The sequence below is a fragment of the Phyllostomus discolor genome, chromosome 4, assembly GCF_004126475.2.
Source record: "Phyllostomus discolor isolate MPI-MPIP mPhyDis1 chromosome 4, mPhyDis1.pri.v3, whole genome shotgun sequence".
In the NCBI taxonomy this organism is placed as follows: domain Eukaryota; kingdom Metazoa; phylum Chordata; class Mammalia; order Chiroptera; family Phyllostomidae; genus Phyllostomus; species Phyllostomus discolor.
In genome coordinates, this window is record NC_040906.2 from 107,582,833 (window position 1) to 107,608,161 (window position 25,329).

General features: G+C 45.5%; 1 protein-coding gene across 2 annotated transcripts in view; it reads right to left on the reverse strand.

Annotated features, from left to right (window-relative positions):
- Positions 1 to 953: 953 nt before the first annotated feature.
- The window catches only part of ILRUN (inflammation and lipid regulator with UBA-like and NBR1-like domains), a 111,506-nt gene continuing 87,130 nt past the window's right edge, over positions 954 to 25,329 (reverse strand). For both annotated transcript variants that reach the window (XM_036023970.1, XM_028508584.2), the window contains 2 exons: positions 23,077 to 23,405; positions 954 to 4,078 (listed from right to left, as the gene is read on the reverse strand). In XM_036023970.1, coding sequence (XP_035879863.1) covers positions 4,043 to 4,078; positions 23,077 to 23,405 — 365 coding nt within the window. In that variant the 3' untranslated portion in view covers positions 954 to 4,042. The remainder of the gene's footprint in view (positions 4,079 to 23,076; positions 23,406 to 25,329) is intronic.

The following is a 25,329-nucleotide window of genomic DNA, read 5'->3' on the forward strand; positions in this document are numbered from 1 at the left end:
CAGGCCAGGGAGTCCCCGACCCTTGACCCCCAGCCCCTAGACACACTACTCACACCCAGGTCCACTGTAGTTCAGAACACAACACACAGCTTTGCCAGCCAGGGTGAAGATCCAATTTAGGGGTCTGCAACTTCAGTGAAAACCATGCCAGCACCTGGGAACCAAGGGCACGGGTTCAAGCCTGTAGGACCAAGCAACTCCCTCCTTCCCTCCGAGCTCACTTTCCTGTCAATGCAGAGGGGTGATGCTGTGACTGAGGAAAAACTTGAATTCTGAGCCCTTAATTAAGAGTGCTACAGACCAGAAGGAATGGATCCAGTGAACCCACCATTTGCCACCATACTTGCCAATTAAGTTTTTCATGCTGACAATGTGTAATCTACCTCTTTTGCTCTTGGCCAAGGTCAGGCCTGTCTCACATAAGTATGTGGAGTAGCTTCCATGTTTGCTTGCTAATTGCCTGGAGCGTGGTCCCTACCTGACTCTTAGGACCCTGGGCAGTCTGCAAACTTTCCTAACCCATCAAATACCAGAGGAGAGCCTGGGGCACCATCAAGAAAACACATAAGGAAAGATGTATTCCCTCTAGGATGCTGAGGCCCCTGCAGGACTGAGGACTCCCCCCGAACCCGGCCTTGTCTGCTTCCCAGTCGGAAAGATGCCCATCATCCTCTGTGCTCTCCCTGAGCTGCACGCCCGATCCACAGCGAAGGTGGACGGAGGAGTACTCAACAGACACGTGGGACCCTAGAGGCCTAGGAAGGGCAGCAGATCTCATCATAACCCCAGGACTGATCTCCCAAACATATAACGAACCTCAGGGTCTCAGTCTCCCCACACGCAGAAGGGAAAAATCCAGAGAGCAAACAGTGTACACTGCAGAGCCAAAACTTGGGGCTAAGCAGGTACATGGGGCTTCAGGGTACAAGAAAACTCACTGACACACATGACAATTGTTTTTGGTGTGTGTTAATTTAATCATACAAATATTCATTTATACAGTAAGGAAAAACCTCCTCATCTTCATCTCCTCCCAGGCACCACGAGGCCCCACCACAAACACCCACCCAGCTTGCTTACTACACACCCGTTGAGGGGGGGGGGCAGCCACTGCTGCTCCAGCCTTCACCCAAGGACACAAAGACAAGGCAAGGCAGGGCGGGGTGGGCGATCAAGTGCTTTTCTGAGCCCTGGCAACCCCACCATCCTCTCCTGAGGGGGCTTGGATTGGACTTGGGGAGCTGTTTATTCTCATGCCCATTCCCCACCCGGTCACCCTCCGGCCACACCGGCTGTCTTGCTTAGGTTCTTTCTAGGTTAGAAGTGCCTTAGATGGGTTTCAGGTTATAGCCAGTCCTTATAAAGGGAGAGAAATCTGTCTCTTGCAGAAAAATGCCCTGAATTCAACTGTCCCCATGACAAAAAAAAAAAAAAAAAAAAAAAAGGGCATGCACGTGTGCACACACATCCACACACCTCACCCCATGCACACAGATGGGCTCTTCCCGAGCTGGAGCACCTCCACCTCCCACACCGGACTTCCCACATCCCCTAAGGGTGGCGCCTACCTCACCTCGTGAGTCTGCCACTGGTGTTCCTGCCCACAGACATCAGCTGTTCGGTGAAGAGCAGAGGCTACTGGGGCTGAGAAGGTAGCCTGTACCACCCCACTATCAGTGAGGAAGGCTCACACCAGTGAGCAGAGGCAGAATGAATGGTACAGCTAACCCCTGGTCCAGGGGAGCCATGAACTCCTGACCCTACTCCATGGCTTGCGCTTGCTCTGGCCCTCTGCAAGGATGTGTATGGAAATAGTTTGTTCTCGGGAGGGAAGGCAGCATGACTGGGACAGTCACTATGCCAGGTCAGGGTGCCTACAAGCAAGAGCAGCAGGTCTCTGCTGAACAGCGGCAGGCAGCTCCTCCCGGGAAACGGTGAAGGGGCAACTTGCACGGGGCAGATGAGGAAGCCAGGAAGCCAGGTTATGGAAAGCCCCCACGATCCTGCCAGGGGTACCTGGAGACATGCCACTCCGAGGACTATCAAACGAGGAGAATGCTAGGCATGGGCAGGCTCCAGGGAGGCGGTGTCCCAGGAGGTTGGCACCAACAGAAGTGGCAGTCTGGGCCTAACAGGGTCCTCAGCCAAAAAGTTATCATGAGCCCCTGGCTTGGGCACCTGACAGGGACACCCCTCTGCTCTGCTCAGAAATGGGGTACTCTTCATGTGCATAAAAAGTGGGCACCCCACTGTGAGCCCTGGTCCAGCCCCAGACCTAGCTGTACTGCCCTGCTCTGCAGGCTGGCTCCACTCCCCCCCGGGGCTTCTCCAGTGGACCAAATTATATCCCTTCTTTTATTTCTGGGGGAGGAGGGAAGGCAAAAGGGTTTATTTCATACAAGCTTATCGCTCACAATCAAGCTTTTAAAAAACAGTCTCAGAAGAGGATGAGGAGGAACAAACAACACACATTTTTTGAACTCACACACCCAAACAGAGACAGACAGGCAGGCAGACCCTCACCCGCACCCAGGCTATACGACCCCTTGCAGCCACTCATCACCTGGTCTCCCTCCTTGACTCACACCCCCAGGGTGGGCTGGGGTGCGGTAACAGACAGGCAACTGAGCCCTACATCCTAGATCCATACCCCTGGCTTCCAAACCAACCAACACTTGAGGGAAGGAGCGGGGTGAGAAGAGAAGAGGGACTTTGCATATTCTTGTATCTTTGGCAGACAGCTGTTCTAGCCTGGTTCGAGCTCCCCATGGAGATACCCACATCTCAACCTGCTCAGAATCCACAGGAAGCCAGTGGGGCTTCCCGCCCAAGTGAGCAACCAGCCAACCAGCCTCTGCTCTGGCTGGGCTGCCTGTTGCCCACCACCTCCTGATAACCACGCATCCTGCTCGGGACGCGGGTCCTCTCATTTCCACCCAAGTGTGGTCTCCAAGATCACAGAGTCAGTAACTCTGGCCCTTCCCCATGGCAAGTTCCCCGATTGTGGCTGTATTTTCATACCTTAACAGCTCAGCCTCCACTAACAGGCTATGAAAACACCACAAAAGACAGTGAGAGGAAACACGGGGAAGGGAGTTGTGTGACAACAGAGAAGCATGGGACCTTTACTTCACACTTGCTGGTGAGCTGTACCAACATCCGTGAGTGTGCATGTGGCACTCGCATATATGCGGCACAGAGGCACCACTCCCAGAGTGACCGGGGGCCACTGTGGACGCAGAATCCAAACAGCAGTAAGCACGATGACATTTCTGCCACGAGAAACACGGGAGAAAAGCAGTCTGAACTGTGACAAGTGTGCAGAAGGACACCTCTCAGCCTTCGAAACTCCCGTATCATCTGAGGCCTGTCCTCAGGCTTCCTCTGCTGGCCACACAGGGAAGTTTGGTCTTCAGAGAGGCTCTGACAATTACAGATGTCAAAGGTGTAAATCAACAGAAGATGGAAGAGAAAAGAAGAGGAAAGGGGCAATAGCTCACTGGCTGATGCCATCAGACTCTGGATCACGCGGCATGGCAGATGCCTCCGGCAGCACTGCCCACGAGCCCCCAACACCATACCAGCTCTGAACCTGAACTCCCGGAGCAAGCGGCTATTCTACAAAGAGTATGTTATCCTTTATCTAAAAAAATAAAAGTGTAGAAAGAGGGGGTAAATTAACATGTGCTCAAAACTACAACCTGTCTGTAGGCAAAATAATTTTTGTTCAAAAAGATGGCTTTTTTCCCCTTCCCGAGTGGCCTAAATACTTGTTAGACTGACGCCTAATAAACAAAACCCAAGGTGGCTGCATGGATTTCTTCTTGGTAGCCTCAACACCACTCCAGCGATTCAGCATTCACACATGCACACTGAGTTTACTCAAAACTAGTCTGTTCTGCTTCTTCCTCTTCTTCCAGGATGGACGATCAGAGCCAGAGGTCCGTGCGATGTGGTCTACAATCCAGAGGAACCCCTTGCCCGCCCGCCACCAAAGTCAACCTTCTGTCTTTTGTTAGTTTTTCTTCTTGCTGACACCCGTTTAAGATTGGCCGAAGGGGTAAGGCCCGTGGAGCCCCTGGAAGAGAGTGAACACAGTCAGTGATGGTAGACACAGCAGGTACAATGTGACAACCAAAGCCAAGTTACAGAATCTATGATTCCCAGTGAGGCATAAGGAAACTCCAAGTCACAGATAAGGCTCGAGGGTTGTCCTTACCATGCAAAACCTCAGGAGGCCAAACATCAGCACATTTCAGCCTTGGACAGTGCAGCTCAATGAACTGGGGGCCAGCCCACAAACTGATAGGTCACTGGTTCGGTTCCCAGTCAAGGGAACATGCCTGGGGTGTGGGGCCATGTCCCAGGTTGGCGACCTGCGATGACGGTTCTCTCACACATCTATGTTTCTCTCCCTCCCTTCCCCTCTAAAAATAAATAAGTCTTAAAAAAAAACAACCCCCCCCCCGCCAAAAACTAGCCCTGGCTGGTGTGGCTCAATAGATTGAGTGCCAGCCTATGAACCAAAGGGTGGCCAATTCGATTCCCAGTCAGGGTACGTTGCTGGGTTGCGGATCAGGTCCCTGGTGGGGGGGACACACAAAAGGTAACCACACACCTCCCTCTCTTTTCCCTTCCCTTCCCCTCTGTCTAAAAATAAATAAATAAAGTATTAAAAAAATAAAACTAGAAGAAAATACCATTGCTGCTAAGGCATCTATAAATTATAAAACTCCCAGTCCAAATATCAGTATATTTCAAGTTCCTAAGTATTCTCACTCAATCATACCATCCAAAGATTGGGGGGCTGGGAGAGAGACTCCTCATTTTCAAAGTTCTAGCTCAATCAGTACCAACTTTCCTCTACCTAGGTCTCAAAGCCTTCTTTCCTTCTTGACAATATTTCAATCTCTCAGCTAAAGATCCACTTTCTGCACCTTAACTTCCATGATGCAGGTCACTGCTGGCTAATGACACTTCTATCAACAACAACACTGCGGCAGAGAAGTGACTATTTACTGGGCACCTGGGTACCAGGCCCAGGCACTGGGAGCTTTGCATACATTTTCTTTACTCCTCTTCTCAACAGCCAGGTGAGTATTATCACACCCATTTGACAAATGCCCATTTGACTACAGAGACTAAGAGCCTCGTTCAAAGTCAAATGGCAGAGCCAAGGTTCAAACCCAAGTCTGATCTTCTTTCTCTTCACAATGCCTCTCCCTTATCACATGGTAAGGTTTATTCCAAATTCTCAAAGGCATTTTCTGTGCTGCTTGGCTGGGTGGAGAAGGCATCCCAGTCTCACTTCTCTCTTTGGTTAAGATGTGCCAACACCAAAGCAGCTGCATGAACTTGGTGCAGGATGACCTGTGCCTTGTCCACTCCCACGCCCCTCCTGGAGTGTGCCCCCTAAAAAAACCTGGTCAATGCCAAGACTGAGAAGGCAAAGGTAACTGGTGACCAATGTCACTGGGGTCCCACACCCCAAACTGGCCCAGAAGCAGCAGCAGGGGGGCCCTTGGACCAAAAGGACCAAATGGGAACAGGGAGCAGTCATCTCAGTTGTAACCAAATGACCAGAAAGGGGCTTCCCTGATTTGACAACTACATTAAGAATCCTGAATGTACGTAAAACTCACAGGGAGGAGGCACAATGACTGAGATGACATCTTCCTTTAGCTTGATGGGATGTGGGCATTCAAAATTTGGCTGCCTTAAAATATGATACATTCCGTCCAGGTTGGTGTGGCTCAGTGCAGTGAGGTTGTGGGTTCGAAAGGTGCCTGTTTGATTCCCAGTCAGGGCACATGCCTGGGTTTTAGGCCTGGTCCCTGGTTGGGGGCATGCAAGAGGCAACCAACCTGTTTCTCTCACACATCAATGTTTCTCTCCCTCTCCCCGCCTGTCTAAAAATGAGTAAAATCTTAAAAAAACAAAAAACAAAAAAACCCCAGCACATTTCTTTAAAAGAAATAGAAGTGCTTGATTCCAGGGTTGCCAGTAGTTAGAATCCCTCTTCAGTATGACTGTTTGCTGCCGTCTCCCAGCACATTGCCTGGCCCTTAGTAGACACCCAGTAAGTATCTGCTGAATCGTAACAGAACGAAGAGGGTATTTCTCAGACTACTACCAGCAGTGTCAAGCTCCTCTAAATCACAGGAATATTAGCCCTTCTAAAACCAAGTTTTTAAACAGCGACTGAGGCCTGGGGACACAACAGTCTGGGTCATGCCATCCATCTGGTCACAGCTTCCCAGGCCCCGGGAGGGGCTGGGCTCTCTGGAGGTGGTTAGCGGCCTCGCACAAGCCTCGCTCCCTGCTGCAGCGGGTACAGATGGTGTCGCAACAGGAGAGGAGATCTGGGTTCTGCTCTCGGCTCTGCACCAGCTCACCAAGTGACCTTGAGTAAGGTCCCTTCCCCTCACAGGATCTCAGGTTCCTCCCTAAATCTTGCCAGGATTAAGGTTCTAGCAGTTGACACAAAATGCCTCAGTTCGGGAGGCTGAAAACCAGTATTCTGAGGGGAAAAAATGCCCTTTAGTCATGCCTAGGCGAGAAGTCAAAGCTGCCAATAGGGAACATGAGATTAAAGTTCCTGTATTTTTTTTCAGTGAAAAGCACTAAAACTGCTTTTGCTTCGCTCACCCATCCTGACACAAAGCCACAAAAGACCAGCTAGAGAGCTACTTGGTGGTGTCGCTGCACAAAAGAGCCGAAGGTTGTATTTGGAGGGGGGCACGCCAATACTGATGGAGCATCAACTACGTGCCAGGTGCTGCTCTGGCACTTGAACATGTTCTCTTTATTTCTTACAAAAATCCATTGAAACAAGTATGATCTCCAAGCTCAGAAAGGTGTGGTAACCTGATCAAGGACACAGCTGGAAAGTAGCACAGTTGTGTTTAAAATGCCAAAATGCCACATTTCTTGCCAGCCTCTAAGCCAATCATGCTTCCAGCAGGCAAGCTAATGCCATAACCATCTCAGTAGCCATGGTACCTACCCACTCAACCAAGTGGGGGGGCCAGGCAGCAAAGGGCTCTCAGACTCCCCTTTGTGGGGCCTGGTCACAAGGTCACACACACCACAGGTGGCAAGTAAAGAAGCTTAGAACAAGCCGCTCTCGGTGCTTCCCAACAGTATTCATTCATCTGGAACAACCCAAGGAAAGCAGCAGAGGCTTCGATTCCCATAAGACTTAAAACCAATACAATGCTCAAAGCTCTCTGTACAGGAAGAAAATCTCAAAACAGCATTTGTTTTCTATGAAGTAGTTCCTCCTTTAACCCAAATTTAACTGCCTTCCAGACCAAAGCTCCACACATTTCACATTGGGATTTCATAAAGGAAGACTTTCAAACTTGCCTGAAATGGCCGGAGAAGGGAATTTATGACTTGTCCAGGAGCTGCTGTATGTCCCTGCTTTACAGAGATGTAAGACGGGTCCTATGCTACTGGCAGAGAGAGGAATGAAGACACGGGCATTTTCAGACTTCCACCTCAGTGCCCCAGCCCTTATACCATTTAACCAGCCTAGACTACAGAGTTACCGCCGGTCTTTCACTTACTGACCGAGGTTCCGTGCCTTTTGGAAAGAAAAATGCTACCTAATTCCCTTTCACCCAAGGCATGGCATATTGGAGTTGTTGAACTGCTACAGAAAGGCAGCTTGAGAGCAAGCTATCTTTTACTTCTCTCTCCTCAAATTATCTACCATCACTTCAAGAAAGGGAGAGAAAGCCAATTCTATTTCCTTTTTTTTAAACATATTTTATTGATTATGCTATTACAGTTGTCACAATCCCCCCTTCATTCCCCTCCACCCTGCTCACCCTCTCCCACTCACATTCCCCACTTTAGTTCATGTCCATGTGTCATACTTTTAAGTTCTTTAGCTTCTACATTTCTCATACTATTCTTACCACTGCCCCCACCCCCGTCTATTTTCTACCTACCATCTATGCTACTTATTCTCTGTACCATTTCTCCTCTCTCCCCCTCCCACTCCCCTGTTGCTAACCCTCCATGGGATCTCCATTTCTGTGGTTCTGTTCCTGTTCTAGTTGATTGCTTAGTTTCTTTTGGTTTTGTTTTAGGTGTGGTTGTTAATAATTGTGAGTTTGCTGTCCTTTTACTATACATGTTTTTTATCTTCCTTTACCTAGATAAGTCCCTTTAACATTTCATAGAATAAGGGTTCGGTGATGCTGAATTCCTTTAACTTGACCTTATCTGAGAAGCACTTTATCTGTCCTTCCATTCTAAATGAAAGCTTTGCTGGATAGAGCAATCTTGGATGTAGGTCCTTGCCTTTCATGACTTGGAAGACTTCTTTCCAGCCCCTTCTTGCCTGCAAGGTCTCTTTTGAGAAATCAGCTGACAGTCTGATGAGAACTCCTTTGTAAGTAAATGCCTCCTTATCTTTTGCTGCTTCTAGGATTCTCCCCTTCATTTTTACCTTGGCTAATGTAATTATGATGTGTTTGGTGTGTTTCTCCTTGGGTCCAAGTTCTTTGGGACTCTCTGAGCTTCCTGGACTTCCTGGAAGCCTATTTCCTTTGCCAGATTGGGGAAATTCTCCTTTATTATTTGTTCAAATAACTTTTCCACTTGTTGCTCTTCCTCTTCTCCTTCTGGTACCCCTGTAATTTGGATGGTGGAATGTTTAAAGATGTCCTGGAGGTTCCTAAACCTCTCCTCATTTTTTTTGAATTCTTGTTTCTTCATTCTTTTCTGTTTGGTTGCTCTTTCTTCCTTCTGGTCCACCCCATTAATTTGAGTCCCAGTTTCCTTCCCATCACTCTTGGTTCCCTGTGCATTTTTCTTCATTTCACTTAGCTTAGCCTTTATTTTTTCATCTAATTTGCGACCAAATTCAACCAATTCTGTGAACATCCTGATCATCAGTTCTTTGAACTGTGCATCTGATAGGTTAGCTATCTCTTGGTCGCTTAGTTGTATTTGCTGTGGAGTTTTGATCCGTTCTTCCGTTTGGGCTGTTGTTTTTTTTTGGTCTTGTCGCACCTGTTACGTATGAGGGGCAGAGCCTTAGGTGTTCACCAGGGCAGGCAACCCAGTGGCTGAGTTGTGATGCTATATGTGGGGGAGGGGTCCGAGAGGGAATAATGGTGCTTGCTCTGCTCTCTTTCAGATTTCAGTCCCTTCCGCCACTTCCCCCCAAACTAACTGGTCCCTTCTGGTGCTGATTTCTGGGTGGGTGGGCTTGTGTACATTCTAGGACCCTGTGGGTGTCTCCAACAAACTCTCCTGTGAGGCTGGTGTCTCTCCCGGCATCTTACCCCCCACAGGCGTTTTCAATCGGTGCTCTGAGCTTTATTTCCGGGCACTGTGACCCTGGGTTGCGCAGTCTGTCTCGCTCCCCAGTTTTGCCTCGTTTATCTGTGTGTGAGAATGTGGGACTGCCCCGTCAGCCAGCCGCCGGGAGCGCAGTATCTTCCTATACCATCACCACCTCGCTGGGTCTGCCTGTTGCCACCCCGCACCTGGGGTCTGCCAACCACCACCTGCGCACCCAAGGTCACCACTGCTTTTTGTGCCGTGACCCCCCTCTGACCCCTCTCTGCCCAGAGGTCCAACTCTGCCCTGCCTACGGGTCTGGATGAATGTGCCTATTTTAACTCCTTTGTTGTCAGACTTCCATACAGTTCAATCTTCTGTCAGTTCTGGTTGTTATCTGGTTTCTAAAATCTTGTTGTCCTTATTTTGGTTGTGCGAGGAGGCACAGTGTATCTACCTATGCCTCCATCTTGGCTGGAAGTCCCAATTCTATTTCAAAACCACTTTACCACCCAGATTTTGGACACACAGGAGTACAGGTGTAACAAGTGCATCACAGAGCACAGGCAATGCACATCAGTCATGAAAAACAAGCCTGGTGGAGATTTCAAAAACCTCTCTTCCAAGACATCCTACAGCAGAAGGCCACGCGGGAAGTGCCTTTCCTAACAGTGGGATGGAGATATAACTGAAACAGGGGGCCCATCATATTTTAGTTCTACTGGAGTCCCAAGACTTGGTGTATAGGTTCTGGTGGCTAATGCCTCCAACCCCAGTCTAAAAGTAGGGATTGGCAATACAGATAACATTAACTTTCTTCTGGGGCCTAGCAATTCTACTTTTATCTGTAGGAAAAGCAAATGCCAAATATTTTAACTGACCTGGCATCACCAATATCTCTTCTGTAACAGCTGCACCACTACTAAGGAAAACAGGTCAAGGGAGGGACATGTCAGATGGTACTACAGAGCCCTGAATTACATTCCAACTGTAATTCAGGCCACCAGCATGACTACAAAACTCAGTGAGTTTGACACAGGTCCTCCTCTCTGTGAGGACCACTTCTCCCCTCCCCTCAGATGCAGCACTAGCAGCAAGGCTGGTTTTATGCATGCCAACAGGATATAAATAATCAGATCCAGAAAAGAATTCCTTTATCTGACTCCAGGTCTGAAGGTCAATTTTTTCCTGTACCTACCCAATTTACACAGAAATGGGTCTTCTAAAGCTGCATTTCTTGGAGTAGCCTCATATCTGTTAGGGCAGAGGTCCTCAGCCTCTGGGACGTGAACCAGTACTGGTCCAGGCCTGTTAGGAACTGGACCGCACAGGAGGAGGTGAGCTTGCATGTAATGCACTTGAATCATCCCGAAACCATCCCTCCAGCCCCAGCTGTGGAAAAACTGTCTTCCAGGAAACCGGTCCCTGGTGCCAAAAAGGTTGGGGACTGCTGTGTTAGGGAACAAGAAAGTGTTCCTAGAGAAAGAAAGACAGCCTTTATGTTCACAGGGGTTGAGGTGCTGCATGTTTGCCTCAACCTCCCCTAAGCCTTCCATTGACGGTGGTTTTAGCTGTGAGTCCTGGGACCCAGCCACTACTTGGCTACAGGGCAGGCGAGCCCTCTTAAAGTACAGAAGCTCCATCCTCACCTGCTAAAACACAGGGGCCTCCCTGCTCCTTGGTGCTTTGGCCGTGAGCAGGGTGAAAGGTTACAATAATTGGGTCAGGTTCTAAGTTGCACTTCCATGATGGAATTACTGCAAGCTATAATTTGGCTACTTTTCTAAAATATTTTGGAAAGAAAACGTTTATAGATATAGAACAAAAGTTCAGTTTTATCACAATCTCCTGGAAGGAAAATTTAAGATCCAGTACCTATGGCCCTGGCTGGTGTGGCTCAGTGGATTGAGCGCTGGTCTGCAAACCAAAGGGTCGAGGTTTGATTCCCAGTCAGGACACATGCCTCGACTGCAGGCCAGGTCCCCAGTTAGAGGCCTGTGAGAGGCAACCACACATTGATGTTTCTCTCCCTCTCTTTCTCTCACCCTTCCTTCGCCTCTAAATCAATAAACAAATAATAGAAAGGAAGGAAGGGAGGGAGGGAGGGAGGCCCAGTACCTATGGTCCTGTTCTCAAAGCAAACCTGAAAAAAGCCACTGACTGGTTGTTTGCAGTGGTTTACAGGTGCCCCCGTGGAGCAGCAGGGTCCCTCCTGGCAGTGGTTTGGTTATCATCAAAATTATGCGAATATTCACCTGCAGTATCTTAAAGGTTCTAAAATTTTGCAGAAATCAAAATAACTTTTCCAAAATGGAGTACTAACAAATTATCATACAGGGGAAGTATTAACTGTATATTAAAATACTAAAACCCAGAATTTCAGCTAGAATTTAAAAAAAAATTTATTCATCAGTTTTCAACAGTAGGAAGTATAGTGCTATTGAAGAGCAAGCTGCCCTCTTATGAGGATGAAACCTATCTCTGTCAACTATTTTTAAGGCTCAAATATAAGTAAAATTAGTGAACAAACTACAAAATACTTCGAGCTAGTGAGCTATCTCTGATACAAACTTTCCGGGGCGGGGGGGGGGGGTGCTGAACTTCCTGACATAACAAGGATGTCTCACGAGGGCTTTCTGGGTTGCTCTTTTTCTTTATGAAAGCTTGTTGTTTAGTGTAAGCACCACAAACACGCAACTTTCACATACCTGTCTTTATTTGGCTTTTATTTGTGCCTTACTTTAAATAAATAGAAAGGTTCATAGAGGTTAACAAAAAGGCAGGAACGTCTGCTGCCTGGCTGTGAAGTCACATGCTCTGCCTGTGGATGCCGAGGGCAGCATCCGAGAACATTGGAGGAAGGGGTCCTCCTCCTCCTCATTTCCTGGGCCAGTCCCGCCCACCTAGTGCTCCTTTTCCTCCACCTCCCTCTTTCTTTCTTAAAAGATTGTATTTATTTTTAGAGAGAGAGAAAAGGTGGAGAAAGAGAGGGAGAGAAACATCAATCAGTTGCCCCTTGCACACCCCAACTGGGAACCTGAACTCAACACAGGCATGTGCCCAGACCAGGAATTAAACCGGCGACCTTTAGGTTTGCAGATGACGCCCAATAAACTGAGCCACACTGTGAGGGTTAGGCCCTTTTCCCTGATGGCGGCAAATAGCCGAGGAGGCTTCTAGTGGAACAGCAGTGCCATGTCAGCATGATGGGAACCCCTGCAGATGCTTTAACCCTGGCGTTCAAGCCACTTTCATGTGACAGTCCTCAAAACTTTTCAAAGACATATTTTATGTACTGGCTGAGGATGAGTGTGAAAACAAGCCAAAGGAAAGAAAATAAGGCCTGAGGACTGATGGTGGGACAACTCAGTCCATGGCCTTCTGACTGTGCCATGTGCTTAAAAACCTTGATTCGGTTATAAGCATGCTGAACTGATTTTTAAAAAGCCATGTAAAACCATTTTTATACTTACCTCTGTAACACAGCTTTTCTGTTGCTCTTAATTAACTTCTACAGCCCTGTTGGGGACCTTCACATCTAGACGTCCATTCTCACCCTGCCTGCCCACACCCAGGCCTTCACCATGTGTCTGTCCCTCCTTCTTCCTCCCTTCATCTTCCTGTGCATCCAAAGCTCCCCGTGGCCAAAGGCAACTCCTAGAGCCTTCACCTTTCCCATGAAGAGTACAACTCAAGCATAACTGTGAATGAGACCACATTATTTAAAGTTCTACAAGGAGCCCTGGCTGAGTGCTGGTTTGATTCCCAATCAGGGCACATGCCTGGGTTGCGGGCCAGGTCCCCATTTGGGAGTGTGCGAGAGGCAACCAGTCGATGTATTTCTCTCACACCAATGTGTCTCTCCCTTCTTCCTCCGCTCTCCAAAAATAAATTTCAAAAAATCTTTAAAAAAATGTGAAGTCCTACTTTTTCTGGACTGATACTAGCTGAAGTCTGACCTCCCTTTCAGTAAAGGTTTCAGAAAAAGCTATTTGTTCTTTGTGCCTGAGTCCAGGTGGGATGCTGGCAGACAGAGCTCTCTCATGGCCATGTCCTCCTGTGGAGGAGGTCCCTAAAAAAGGAAGAACAGGCAACAGTCTCACTTGGGAGGGCACCCGAAAGGAGACAAATTCACCCAAGTTCCTAGCCATGTGGCCACTGGTGTTACATTGTGGGTGTCCTGCTGAGGCACAGGGTGAGGCTGCTGGTCCCATTTCCCCTCAGAATTTCCATTTGGGTTCCTATAACCAACCATTCATCAACTACCCTTTCCTTATATGTCATTGTCTTCCCCCACTTCTCTTACAATGAATTCACGGCATTACCCCCGACCCTTCAGGTGGCTGGCAGATTTAGAATACACGGTCTCTCCTTGGTCCCAGCCATATTTGGTTTCACCTTGCCACTCCTCTGTTCAAAAGCAACGTTGGTACTGTTTCCTTTGCTTGGCTTTCAAAGTTCTTCCTCCAAAATTTGCCCTACCTCCTTTAAGCACATCTCACCACATCAGGCTGGCCAGTGCCCATAAACACACCTTGCCTGTGGCTACCTCTAGGCCTTCCTGTATGTAGTTTCTCTTCCTTCCAATTGAGCTTGAATCTATCATCCAAAAAGGTATCACTTTTCTGGCTACTCCAAACCTCACTGCTTTCTCCTTCCTCCAAACTCCTATGAGCACTTAAAAGTCAACTGGGACTCAATACACTCACTCTTCACTGGCTCTCATTCTTTCCTATGAGCTAGGCATGTCTTTGTAGGCAGAAAGTGAATTCTTCGAAGAAAAGTATTAGTACAGGTTGACCATCTATCTAGGAGGCCTCACTAATTGACTAATGATATCAAAGCTACTGCTGTGTAAAGCAAACAGTTTCAACTGACCCTCCTTGCACAGTGAAATCACAACCAGAAGCCCAGGACCCCCCTTCCTCTGCAGGAGAATGTCCATAGCTTTGGAAAGGTCTCCCTTTTAGCTGAGCTCTAAGAGTCCACATCTTCCCTGAGGAACAATAGCTCGTAACCTTCTATTCTGCCCCTGGTCCTGCCAGAACGCAGTTACAGCAGACCTAGCTAAGAAGAAGCCATTTGAAACCTGAGCATATAGACAAGAACACTTCTCACACTTTTAGTTATTTTTGTCCCCTTGAACCTATAACTTCACTAGTACTAGTTTGAGAACTTTCATCAGAAGTTAAAATGCTACATTCGGAGTATAGGGAAAAGAATGTATCCTTATAACCAAAATAAAATATTCTGGACAACCTTGAACACTAACTCTGTTTCAGCTCTAAGACGGTCCAGCATCAGGCCAGTCTAAAACAATGCTCAGAGTCCCGAAACAAGTAAAAGGGAGCTAAACAGCTTTAAAGCTGTTGAGGTACAAAGGGGAGAGTTCCTGGAGATAATTTTTATTCTTTGTCAGACAGTAATGTTACAAACAACAAAAGATTTTCTAAGGCTCACAGTGTTTGTGTAATTTATTTTTTAAACGCACACATGACCCATGCCAATTCAAACACTGGCGAGGCTGGCAGGACTTTACTGACTTCGCTGGTTTTCAAAAGAGATTCACTGTAATATCACTAAACCAGAGCCTCCTGGCAAACCCCACCTGGTACAGAATGTGCTAATCTGCCAGCAAACTTGAGGGGGTGAGGGGAGACACACAGGTTCCTCAGCTGCTCTGCACTGCTTCCTCCTTGGCCACGAAGTCTTTTGTAGCTCTTGAGAACGGACAAGGAGATCTCTACAGCCTGACTTAGAGACTTACAGTATATAAACCTGACTTACAGCCTTACAGTATATAAACTACCTTCAGAGAATAGCCAACAGACTGCTTCTGCCAGCCGACTTCATCCCAGTGTGGTTTAGAACATTGGACTCAAAGTGGGTCCCCGGTTCCGGCCCATGGCCCAGCCCCAATGTACTGTGTGAATGAGAGCAAGTCACTTTTAACTTCTGATTAGTTTGTCAAATGAAGAGTATAACTCGCAAGAGTGTTGTGGATTTAGAACAAGAATAAAACTCAGTAAAGGTGCTATGGATAACATCGAATGCTTTGTTTGCACATCAGACGTACTATTATGTCAGTCCTTGGATCTCTTCTCTATCTACATGAGTGGTTCGCTGGTAGGGTGATTCCCCTCACCCCTTCCACCCCTGCTCACACCCAAGGGACATTTGGCAACATCTGAAGATATTTTTGGTAGTTAACTTGGAGCTGGGGAGGTATTCCTGGCATCTAGTGGGTAAGTGCCAGGGATGTTGCTAAGCATCTTACAATTTATAAGACAGGCCCCCCTCCTAAAGACTCACCTGGACAAAAACATCAACAGAATAGTGTCAGTTGACTGGCTGAGTAACCCCGTTTCACACCCATCACACTGGATGCAGTAGACTGCATCCAGTCTCAGAGCATTAGATACCATCCACATAGCATGACCCCCCAAGTTCAGGTCTCCACCCAGACTGCTATCCTAAGCTCTATAGACAACTCGGATACACAACAGCCCACGTGACACCTCCATCTGAATGTTCAGAGAAGACTTCCATGTGCCCAGAAGAACTCCTGATCACTCCCCACCTCTATTGCAGCCTTTCATTTCTTCACTGATGGCAATTCCATCCTAAATTTTAGTCAGTCAGGCCAAAACTCTTGGTGTCATCCTTTATTCTACTCTCTTTTACATCCTCCTCTTCCAATCTACTAGCAAATCCTGTTGGCATTAGCTACAAACTACATGTGGACTCAGACATCCTACCTCCACTGCCACCACTCCAGTCCAGCCCCCCTGTGCTGCCCCCGAATGAATGTGCTAACTTCCCGACCGGTCCTCTGCTTCTACTCTTGCCCTGTACTCTCCACTCTAGAGCCAGAGTGATCCTTTTACAACACTAGGACAGACCCCTCTGCTGAAAACCCTTTCATGGTTCCTCTGTCCCTCAGGATAAAAGCCCATAGCTTTCAAGGGACCACAAAGCCCTCTATGACCTGTTTCCACCTTCTGACTTCATCTCCCTTTACTCTCCGCCTCCCTCATTCTGTTCCTTGAACAAACCAGGTAAACTTAAACTTGAGGGCTTGTACCGACTGCCCCTCTGTCTAAAATATTCTTTCTCCTGAAGGCCTTTGTAAAAACAAAGTCCGACTTTAAAGGAAGTAAGATAGCCTCTAAGTATGTTCTAGTTTTAAAATGCTAAGTATGCTCAAGGGAGATTTTTTTTTTTGAAAGCTTTTATTTACTTATTTTTAGAGAGGGAAGGGAGGGAGATAGAGAGAGATAGAGATAGAGATAGAGATAGAGATAGAGATAGAGAGAGAGAGAGAGAGAGAGAGAGAGAGAGAGAGAGAAACGTCAATGTGCGGTTGCTGGGGGTTATGGCCTGCAACTCAGGCATGTACCCTGGCTGGGAATCGAACCTGGGACACTTTGGTTCCCAGCCTGCGCTCAGTCCATTGAGCTACGCCAGCCAGGGCGGGAGATTTTAAATTTGTTTCAGAAATACATGATTCCAGAGACTATTTTCTGGTAACAATAAAGGAATACAGACAAGTTTGTGAGGTATAGGTGTTGCTGTCAGAAGAGCGAGTTAATGGACATTTCAGTGTCCAAAAATATCTAAACCCAAGTGACTAAGGGAGGTCCTAGGAAACCTTTTTCCTTCCTGGAGGCTAGAGATAAAGGCTGATTTCTGTAGCTTCCATTGTACTTATGGGGAGAGGGGTTGGTAGTAGAGAAGTTGCATAACATTTGGTCAACAATTGCTTGCTCCTCATTTGAAATGGAGCAGTATACTATAGCTTATGCTCTCCCTAGCCCACAATGTTAGCTCAGCTGACAAAAATGTACTTGAACACTACTTGTAATTGGGAAGCAATGAAGTACACTGTTATGAGAGCAGCCTCAAAAGTAAAAAGCAACTGCTTTTGTTTATGTCCTGGATTCACCACTTTCTAGCTGCATGACCTTGGTTGGGCAAGTCATGGAATCTGTGTATCCCAAGTCTTAGCAACTGTGAAGTACAGATAACAAAAGTGCCTGTGTCACAGCGATCCAGGTGAGTGGACTAAATGATGTCAAACACTGAGCCTGCTGTCTCTGGGAAACAGACAACTAGGGGTTTGGGGTGCAGGGAGGTGACTGGTATTTTTTGTAATAAGCATTGTAGAACTACTTGGCTACTCAAACTACATGCATTGATAATTTTAACATTAAAAAAATCGAATTTAAAAAGTCCTCAGCACAGTGCCTAGCATATAGTAAGTGTTCAATAAGTGGTAGTTGTACAGCTCTGAATATTGCACTTTCAGTGGCCTCTGCCTGGGAGTAGTATGGTTTTGCTACCTGTCCCTTGTCAGAGGAGAGAGAACACAAGCTGTAGATATCGAGTGACACAAGTTTTCCTTCCAGTCGACCTCCTTCAGCCACCTTTAAACCTTTTGTGGAATGGGTCTGTATCTGAGGACTCAAGTTTCACAGCAGTGTGAAGATTGGTTACACTGCCTCCATCACCTCACATAAACTATTAGCCCAGCTAAGGACACCAACCATTTGCCCACTGATAAAATTCGGTGCCCTCTGCATGGGACAAATGATGAGCCCAATTCTACTAAGTCACCTTAAACCTATCCCTCATTATTATGTTAACCTCATTGGTTGCTTTGAAGAAGATAGTAAGATCCACAAGCCATTAATTAGATTCTGAGGCCCATACAGCAAAAGACTTGCTTTTTCCAAACCTCCCCCCTAGGGTTTTTAAACCTATATCTAAACAGATGGAAAATAACTCTTCTAACCCTTAGTCAACAGAGATAGCAGGTTAGAAGTCAGCTGATTTCGGATGTAATAAAAGCAGACTGACTTCTCTAGTTTCAGATCCAAACACACTAAAGAGTAGCTGTCAGAGAGAGAGGGGCAGAGGAGCAGGTGGGAGTGTGGGTAGGCAGGCAGATGGCACCCGGCAGTGGTGGACGCTGGAGGAGTGTGAACCTCCCCACAAAGATAATAACAAGTTTCTCCTTCTGAACCAGCACTTGGCAGAAGTAATAACAGTGGCTCAGAGTATAATCCAGTTTGAAGGAAGAGTATATGACATATACTAGCTCCAAACATTTTTTTAAGAACAAACACAAAATAAGGGCTATGGTCCAAGTAACAAAATAAATAAATTTGGGATTCTTTTCAGCTCCGCCAGTGTAAATTATTACTCTTAGAGAAAGGAAGTGAAGCACTTGGCTGCCCTGAAGAACAGCCCCATCTTATTCCCAGATGTCCTGAATCAGATCATTTGGTCGGTGTCTTTTTCTTCTGTGAGGCCTTCTTAGAAAACATTTAGAAATTTTTAAAAATTACTGGCAAGTAAGAAAAAGAAGTATATAATTTCAAGAGGACTTATTTTCTCCTTCCACACCACTGTTAAGTTATTTTTTCACTGCTTTCACACTGTCTAAACAAAGCTGTCCTGGCCTCCAGAGGTGAGTCAGAGAGAGCTAGAATTCATGACAAGACTAGCCCTGAGTCAACAGAGTGAGCACCTGTCCTACTGTGGCTGTTTGTCCTCTGAGATTCTTGAGCTAATTACAAAAAAATGGTTTCTTTAAAACAGCACCTGACCCTTCACCAACACTTGATCTGACTCTTCATCTGGGACAGGTCTGCCACAACTGAGCTGATGACGAGGCCAGTCAATTTCTAACAAAAGCAAGGAATCAGATGTGGGAATCTTTGGAGCAGGCTGGCATGTATACTTACTTTTCTGACTCCCTCTGAGAGCTCTCACACAGGGAGGGGCCAGGCCCTGGCTTGTGGGATGGAGCTAGGGCAGAAGGTCCCACCCAGAGCTTCCCCACAGGCCGAAGCACGGAGCCCAGAAAGCTAATGAGTATTCAAGGGCAGCTGAGGAAGGGCTCCACGGGTGTCCAGTTCCTGGCACTGGCAGATGTGCCACTATGTTGACACATCCACCCAGCCCTCATAGAGCAGGTGCATGAAGCAATCTTTTCATTTCATCCTATCAACCTTAGCAAGTTAAACTATAACTATGGAGACAGCAGGAAACTATATCTGCCTACTAAAACTGTGGTCATGGGCTTCCAAGAGCATCATGTTCTTTCCCAGCCTTAGTGGCAGGCAGGGAATGTCTTCAGAGTAAATCAGATCTATTGCCAACTCAGTGATCCCTGACACTAAGCATCAGGTATTCCTCCTGATGCACGTGGGGTGAAATGAAAACAGTTGCCCCAATTCTAGAGCCCCAGGGGCCTTTTTCATCCTTTCTACGCATTCATAACTAAAGTGGTGCTATTTATTATAACACCACAAGGTTTATGTACCCCAAGAATGACAAAAAATAGTTTCCATTTTTATCAACCAAGAAAAGAAGTCACTACTTTAAAGACTCAACAAACTGGGGAACTCTTCAAAAGAAGATGACAAAGGCAACCCTCATTTACATATCAGAGCCACTGTCAGCTCTGCTTCTTTCCTGCCTTGACGACGACTGGAACTCGGTTAATGTTTTCACTCAACACAGCCTCCAGCCCAACAGGAGGATCTTGGGAAAGCCCAGGTTCACGTACTAAGAAATACATTGTAGTAATGTGGTGCCTGGATTTGAATCCCAGCTTTGCCTCACTGGGCACGTTACTCAGCCCCTTGGAGCTTTTATCATCAAAAAATGAGATGAGGCTTGTAAAGTACTTGGCAGCACACCTGGCACACAGGAACAGTTAAAAAATACCTTTATACCCAATTTCATCACTTTGTCAAGTATACCATTCAGAACCTCAAAATTCAAGGCTTTTCTTATATAATGACCAAGTGTGACACATGGTCTTGATTGGATTCTGGTTTAAACAGATGAACTCTACGACATTTAGAAGCAAGTGGGGAAATGTGAATGTGAATTGACATTAGATAATATTAGGAAATTATTATTAATCATTATGTAAGCTAATGGCATTGGGGTTATATAAAAAGTTCTTATTTTGTAAAGATGCATAATAAGTGGCCAAATGTTTAGAATATTTCAGAAAATAAGGGATGGCGAATTAACAATTGTTGAACCTAACTGATGAGTATACAAATGCTTATTGTATAATATTTTCTCCAGTTTTTTTGTACATTTGAAATTTTTCGTAATTCAAGTTCCAGTAAAGCAGTTTTCTAACATAAAAAAGACACAAGTATGCCCACTTTTAAAATTAAATAAATCTATATTCTGATGCCAAACACAAATGTTTAGAATTATGAATTATCTATGCTTTAAGATACCCATTAAGTACAGCCCCAATTCTTTTGAAAGCCCTTATTTCATCTACTGCTCCTGGAAGGAACACAGTACATCAGCTGAACCTGTCTCCCACTGTCCGTCACCCATATTCCCCAACCACACGTCCCTCATCTTTCTGTCCTCAGACATAAGCTGTTCTCCACACTACTGCCCTTCCTGTCATTCCATGTCTGACCATTCTTTGAAAAGCCCTTTCCATCAACTCCAACTCTACCTTCTCTTACTTTCTACCTCCAGGCATATACACAAATTATACATTTTGACTGTGTTGTTCTCCACTGACCAAATTCATACTTTGTCTCTCCTATTGTACTGTAAGCTGCTGGCTGGCAGGGGTAACTTCTTTTATTCTTCAAGTCTCCTACTGAACAATGTACACTGCTCTAAACAGTGCATAAATCTGTTAATAAATATTACTGATGACTATTCACACCCTACCCCATTCCTAAGGAGTTTTAAGAGGTAGAACTGGCTCAACTTGAGCCAGAATTGCTTTCAGAGAGCTTGATAAATGCTCATGTAAGTGCTTTATAAGATTCTACTTAAAATAAGAGAAAAGAGAGGCTCCAATTTCTCTTTGGGATCTAAGTGCCACATTCTCAATGCTTTATAGCTAACAGGCTCCTTGGATGTCATCTCCAATGAGAACCTTACTCTGCGGTTCTTTCAAGTGCTTCTTCTAAATGACCCTACAGAGCTCACGGCTACAAATTTAGGTAACATGCCATGAGTTCATCAACTTCACGATCTCAATAGCCTCACCATAGGCCTGCCCTTCCAAAAAAAGTAGTGTACTGGGACCTCATTAGTGCGGTAGGTAATCCATTCTGACAGCACACCTCTGCCAAATACTCCAGAAACAGGGTAAACAGAGTTGGTTAAAAGGCATCAGTCCCTAAGACCCTAGCAGGGGTATCCAACCTTTTGGCATCTCTGGTAGAATTGTCTGGGGCCACATATTAAATATACTGCAACATACAATCACGAAAACATCTCATAATGTTTTAAGTAAATTTACGATTTTGAGTTGGGCTGCATGGCCATCATGGTGTGCAGTCCCGGCCAGACATGCCAGGACTCGCCTAAGACTACAGTGAAGGCTGAGCCAGGTAGTTTGCAGGTGGGTAAGGGGGATTCCATTCTAGAAAGCACTGGACAACTGGTTTTGCCTCCTCCAACCCTCGTCTTCCCATTAAACTCAACTGTATCAAGTTCCTGTTCTGACTGGGCATTCTAGAGTCTGTACCACCCAGAACAGTCATCCTCTGAAGGGTTAATATTAAGGAAGACAAATCTGGAGCAACAGGAACTTAGAGGAAAATCTTTGATTGAGTGTTAAGATGTGGTATCTTTCCTCAAATACAGGCATTTTACTCCTCTTATATCCTGAAGAACTAACATGGCTCCATAAAATCCTTTATGCTATGCTATGACTGAATGAAGTCCCTCTGCTTAGACCATATGAAGAAAGAGGATTCAGTTTTCTTTTCTTAATCTGCCTCTCAATCAAGACCATATATAAAGCATTGGCCAGAACAATACCATTCTTACAACAAAGCAACTTGTCCTTCAAGTGAACATCAATTCTATTGATGTTTTGATTTTGAGGGCAAATATGAACATGAAGGAAGGACAGACGCACAGCGTTATTAATCAGAGAAGAACGCACAGGAATGCTTGCAGGCCCCCACCACATGCACCACCTACAACGATGAGCTCTTAGCATCAGGGCTTTATTCAACCAATCAGAACCAGAACCAGGAACCATCATCACCTTAGCAGTGTTTGGAAGAAACTGTTTAGTCAATCAGCATAAAAAGAAACAGATCAAGAAATCAAACACCTAGAAGGGTGTCTCAGAACAATCAGAATACTTAAAACCATGCTTATCTCAACAAACAATTTTCTCTCTTATTCTCCACACGTGAAAAGTCAAAATATTACTTGGGCCACTGAGTTGTGGATGGAGAAGTAGATGAGCCACACAGACTAAAAAGACATCAACAAAAAAGACATGTAAACAAAGTAAAAGCCCAACAATATTTAGGATAAATAATTGAGCTTGTCTTTTTCCTCGTGAAAAACAAAAACAAAAACCCTACCCAAAACCAAAAAAATCAAAGTAGAAACCAATCCCAAAGGTGTTGTTGCTGCTCTAAGATCAGTATATATTTATAATGAAAGCATGGCTGGCAATATTTTTACTTTCTTTTTTTAAAATGTAAAGGTAAAGAACTTTGTTCTTTCAACACCCAAACCAGAGCAGAGAGACAGTAGTATACTGTAAGTGTGGATGAAGTAGTATCTACAGGATGTGGAGATGGGGAGGGGGGGAGGGGAGAAGGGGTAGGTTTCGTGTCGTTGCTGTTGGCAGGAAAGCTAAGCGGTCTTAAAGAACATTCTAGGATTCTAGGTTTGCCATGAAGGGGTATCACGGATCCCAAGGCCCACCACCTACCCCTTCTCCTCTTCTCCGAGGGCACCTACCTTACTGTAAGTCACTACTGATAAGTTGTTTGCGTGACTGCTGGGGGACAGATTTACAGAGTTCTGTGAAAGTCTATTCTCATCTTGCTCGGTTTGGTCAGGAGCAGGAGCCCATGTGTTTTTGCTGATCGAGTCGAACTCAGAACCCCCAGGGTCTTTTAAGTTGTTTTCATCTGATTGTCGGTTCTTTTGGGGAGAGGCAAACGGGTTGAAGTTTCCTTCTACCTTGCGATGTGGCTGTGTGTTGAACTCCGTTTCAAAAGATGACAGCTGCTGCGTTACTCCTAAAAGTCCACCCACCTCCACACTGAGAATCACCCAGATGACATCTGAAACAAAAAGGCAACTCATGTCAATACCAGATACACCTGAGGCCCAAAGCAGCTACTGCTGAGAACCTCAACCACCACCCAAACCACAGAAAGAAGTGTTCTTCTATATGCTAGTTTAGAAGCTTACTGATAAAGTAGTCCAGTACTTATACATTGCATAAAGTTCTATATTTTTGGCAATGTCAAGGGCAAACTCTGGTACAAGTTCAAAAGAGGTCTGTGGTGAGATCCCTGAAACTATTTGTAAAAAGGTTACTAGTTAATTCTGATGTACAGCCATCTTTGGAAATCATTACTCCAGAGAACAATGATCAGTAGAAACCTAAAAGCTATTTTCCCAGAATTACGAGCTCTTTGTGATGTTTGCTTTACATATGTTTAACTCAGAAAATTCATGGCATGCATAATTCTTGAGTCAAAAAATACTTATAATTACTGAAACTGTAACTTAAAGATTTGCCCCCATGGCTTGGGCAATTTAGAGTGATCATACTGTTTAAACCAGATCAACTGAGAGTTAAAGAGGGAGCTTCATAACTGCACCAGGAGAGAGGCGTAAACCAGCACTAACCCTGACATACTGGGACAGAAATCACCCTGGCTATTCCCACAACATATGTGGTCAAAAGATACCATAAACTTTTTGTCTCAGACTTTCTAAAATAATCTAATTTAACACCAATTTACCTTAATGTCAGGTAGGAACACTGACATTATTTATTTATTATTTATTATTTATTTTATTTATTTTTTATCCTCACCCTAGGACATGCTTTTTGACTTTAGAAAGAGGGAGGGAAAGGGTGGGAGAAAGAAATGGAGAGAAACATCAACTCGAGAGAGAAACATTGATCAGTGGACTCTTGTCATGCTCCAACTGGGGACTGGACCACAACCTAGGCATGTACCCTGACTGGGATTCAAACCTGTGACCTTTTGGTTAATAAAACCACATTTCAATCAACTGAGCCACACTGACTAGGGCCATAAGAGATTTGTTTTAGAAAGATGTACTGCAGAACTTTTGGCCCAATTCAGTTCTTTATTTCCTGAACTATCAAAGTAAGGGTTCAAAAGAATAAAGAGAGTGGCATCTTCCTCTGATGTCCAATTCAGAGAATAGTGGCATCTACTTTCCTGCTGGAAGGTTTTCAAAAAGCAAGCTACAGAAAGCCAAGAAGCATTTAAGTGTTAACCCTGCTAAAGACAAGTATAAAAAATTGTCCAGGCTCCTAAATCACTGCTGTAGGATTGATAAGAAAAGGCAGACAAACTTCATTAGTTAGTGACATGAAAGCACAGACAACATATAAGTGGATAGTGAAGCAACTGAGGAAAACCCTCTTAGGCTGTGTTTATTCTCAATTTTAAATTTGGGTTCTATATCTGAGATAGGGGACCTTAGGGCATCAGAGAGCCATAAATACTCAATTTTAGGTTAGTGGTTTGGGAGCTGTATTAAGAATTGGTTTGCATCCAAACAGCTTTGGGCCAGAACCCAGTTAGTGGAGATGCAGTGACACCTGCTGTTCACTTCTAGAATTAGCAACTCTTTTCATCTTGAGAATAGGAAGCTAAAGCCACTAGCAGCACTAGCACAATTCACAGGAATGGGTATCCATTCCAGAAACATATCATTAAAGCACATGTGAAACTAGTACCATAAAAGCTGTAGTTATTGGTTTAACACTGTAAACCAGGATATAGAGTGCATGTGTCACTTAGAGATCTGGGACAGTGCCAGGTATGGTGGGTCAGAAGACTTGCACTCAAGGCTCTCAGTCAATCTCACAAACCAATGATGTCGGCCTTAAGAACTACTCAGTGGCAGGCAGCTTGAGGGAGATTCATTCCATTCTCTTCTATCCTAGCTTTCTAACCAAAAGCAACATTTCTTCACTCTACTATTCATTTTCTCAAA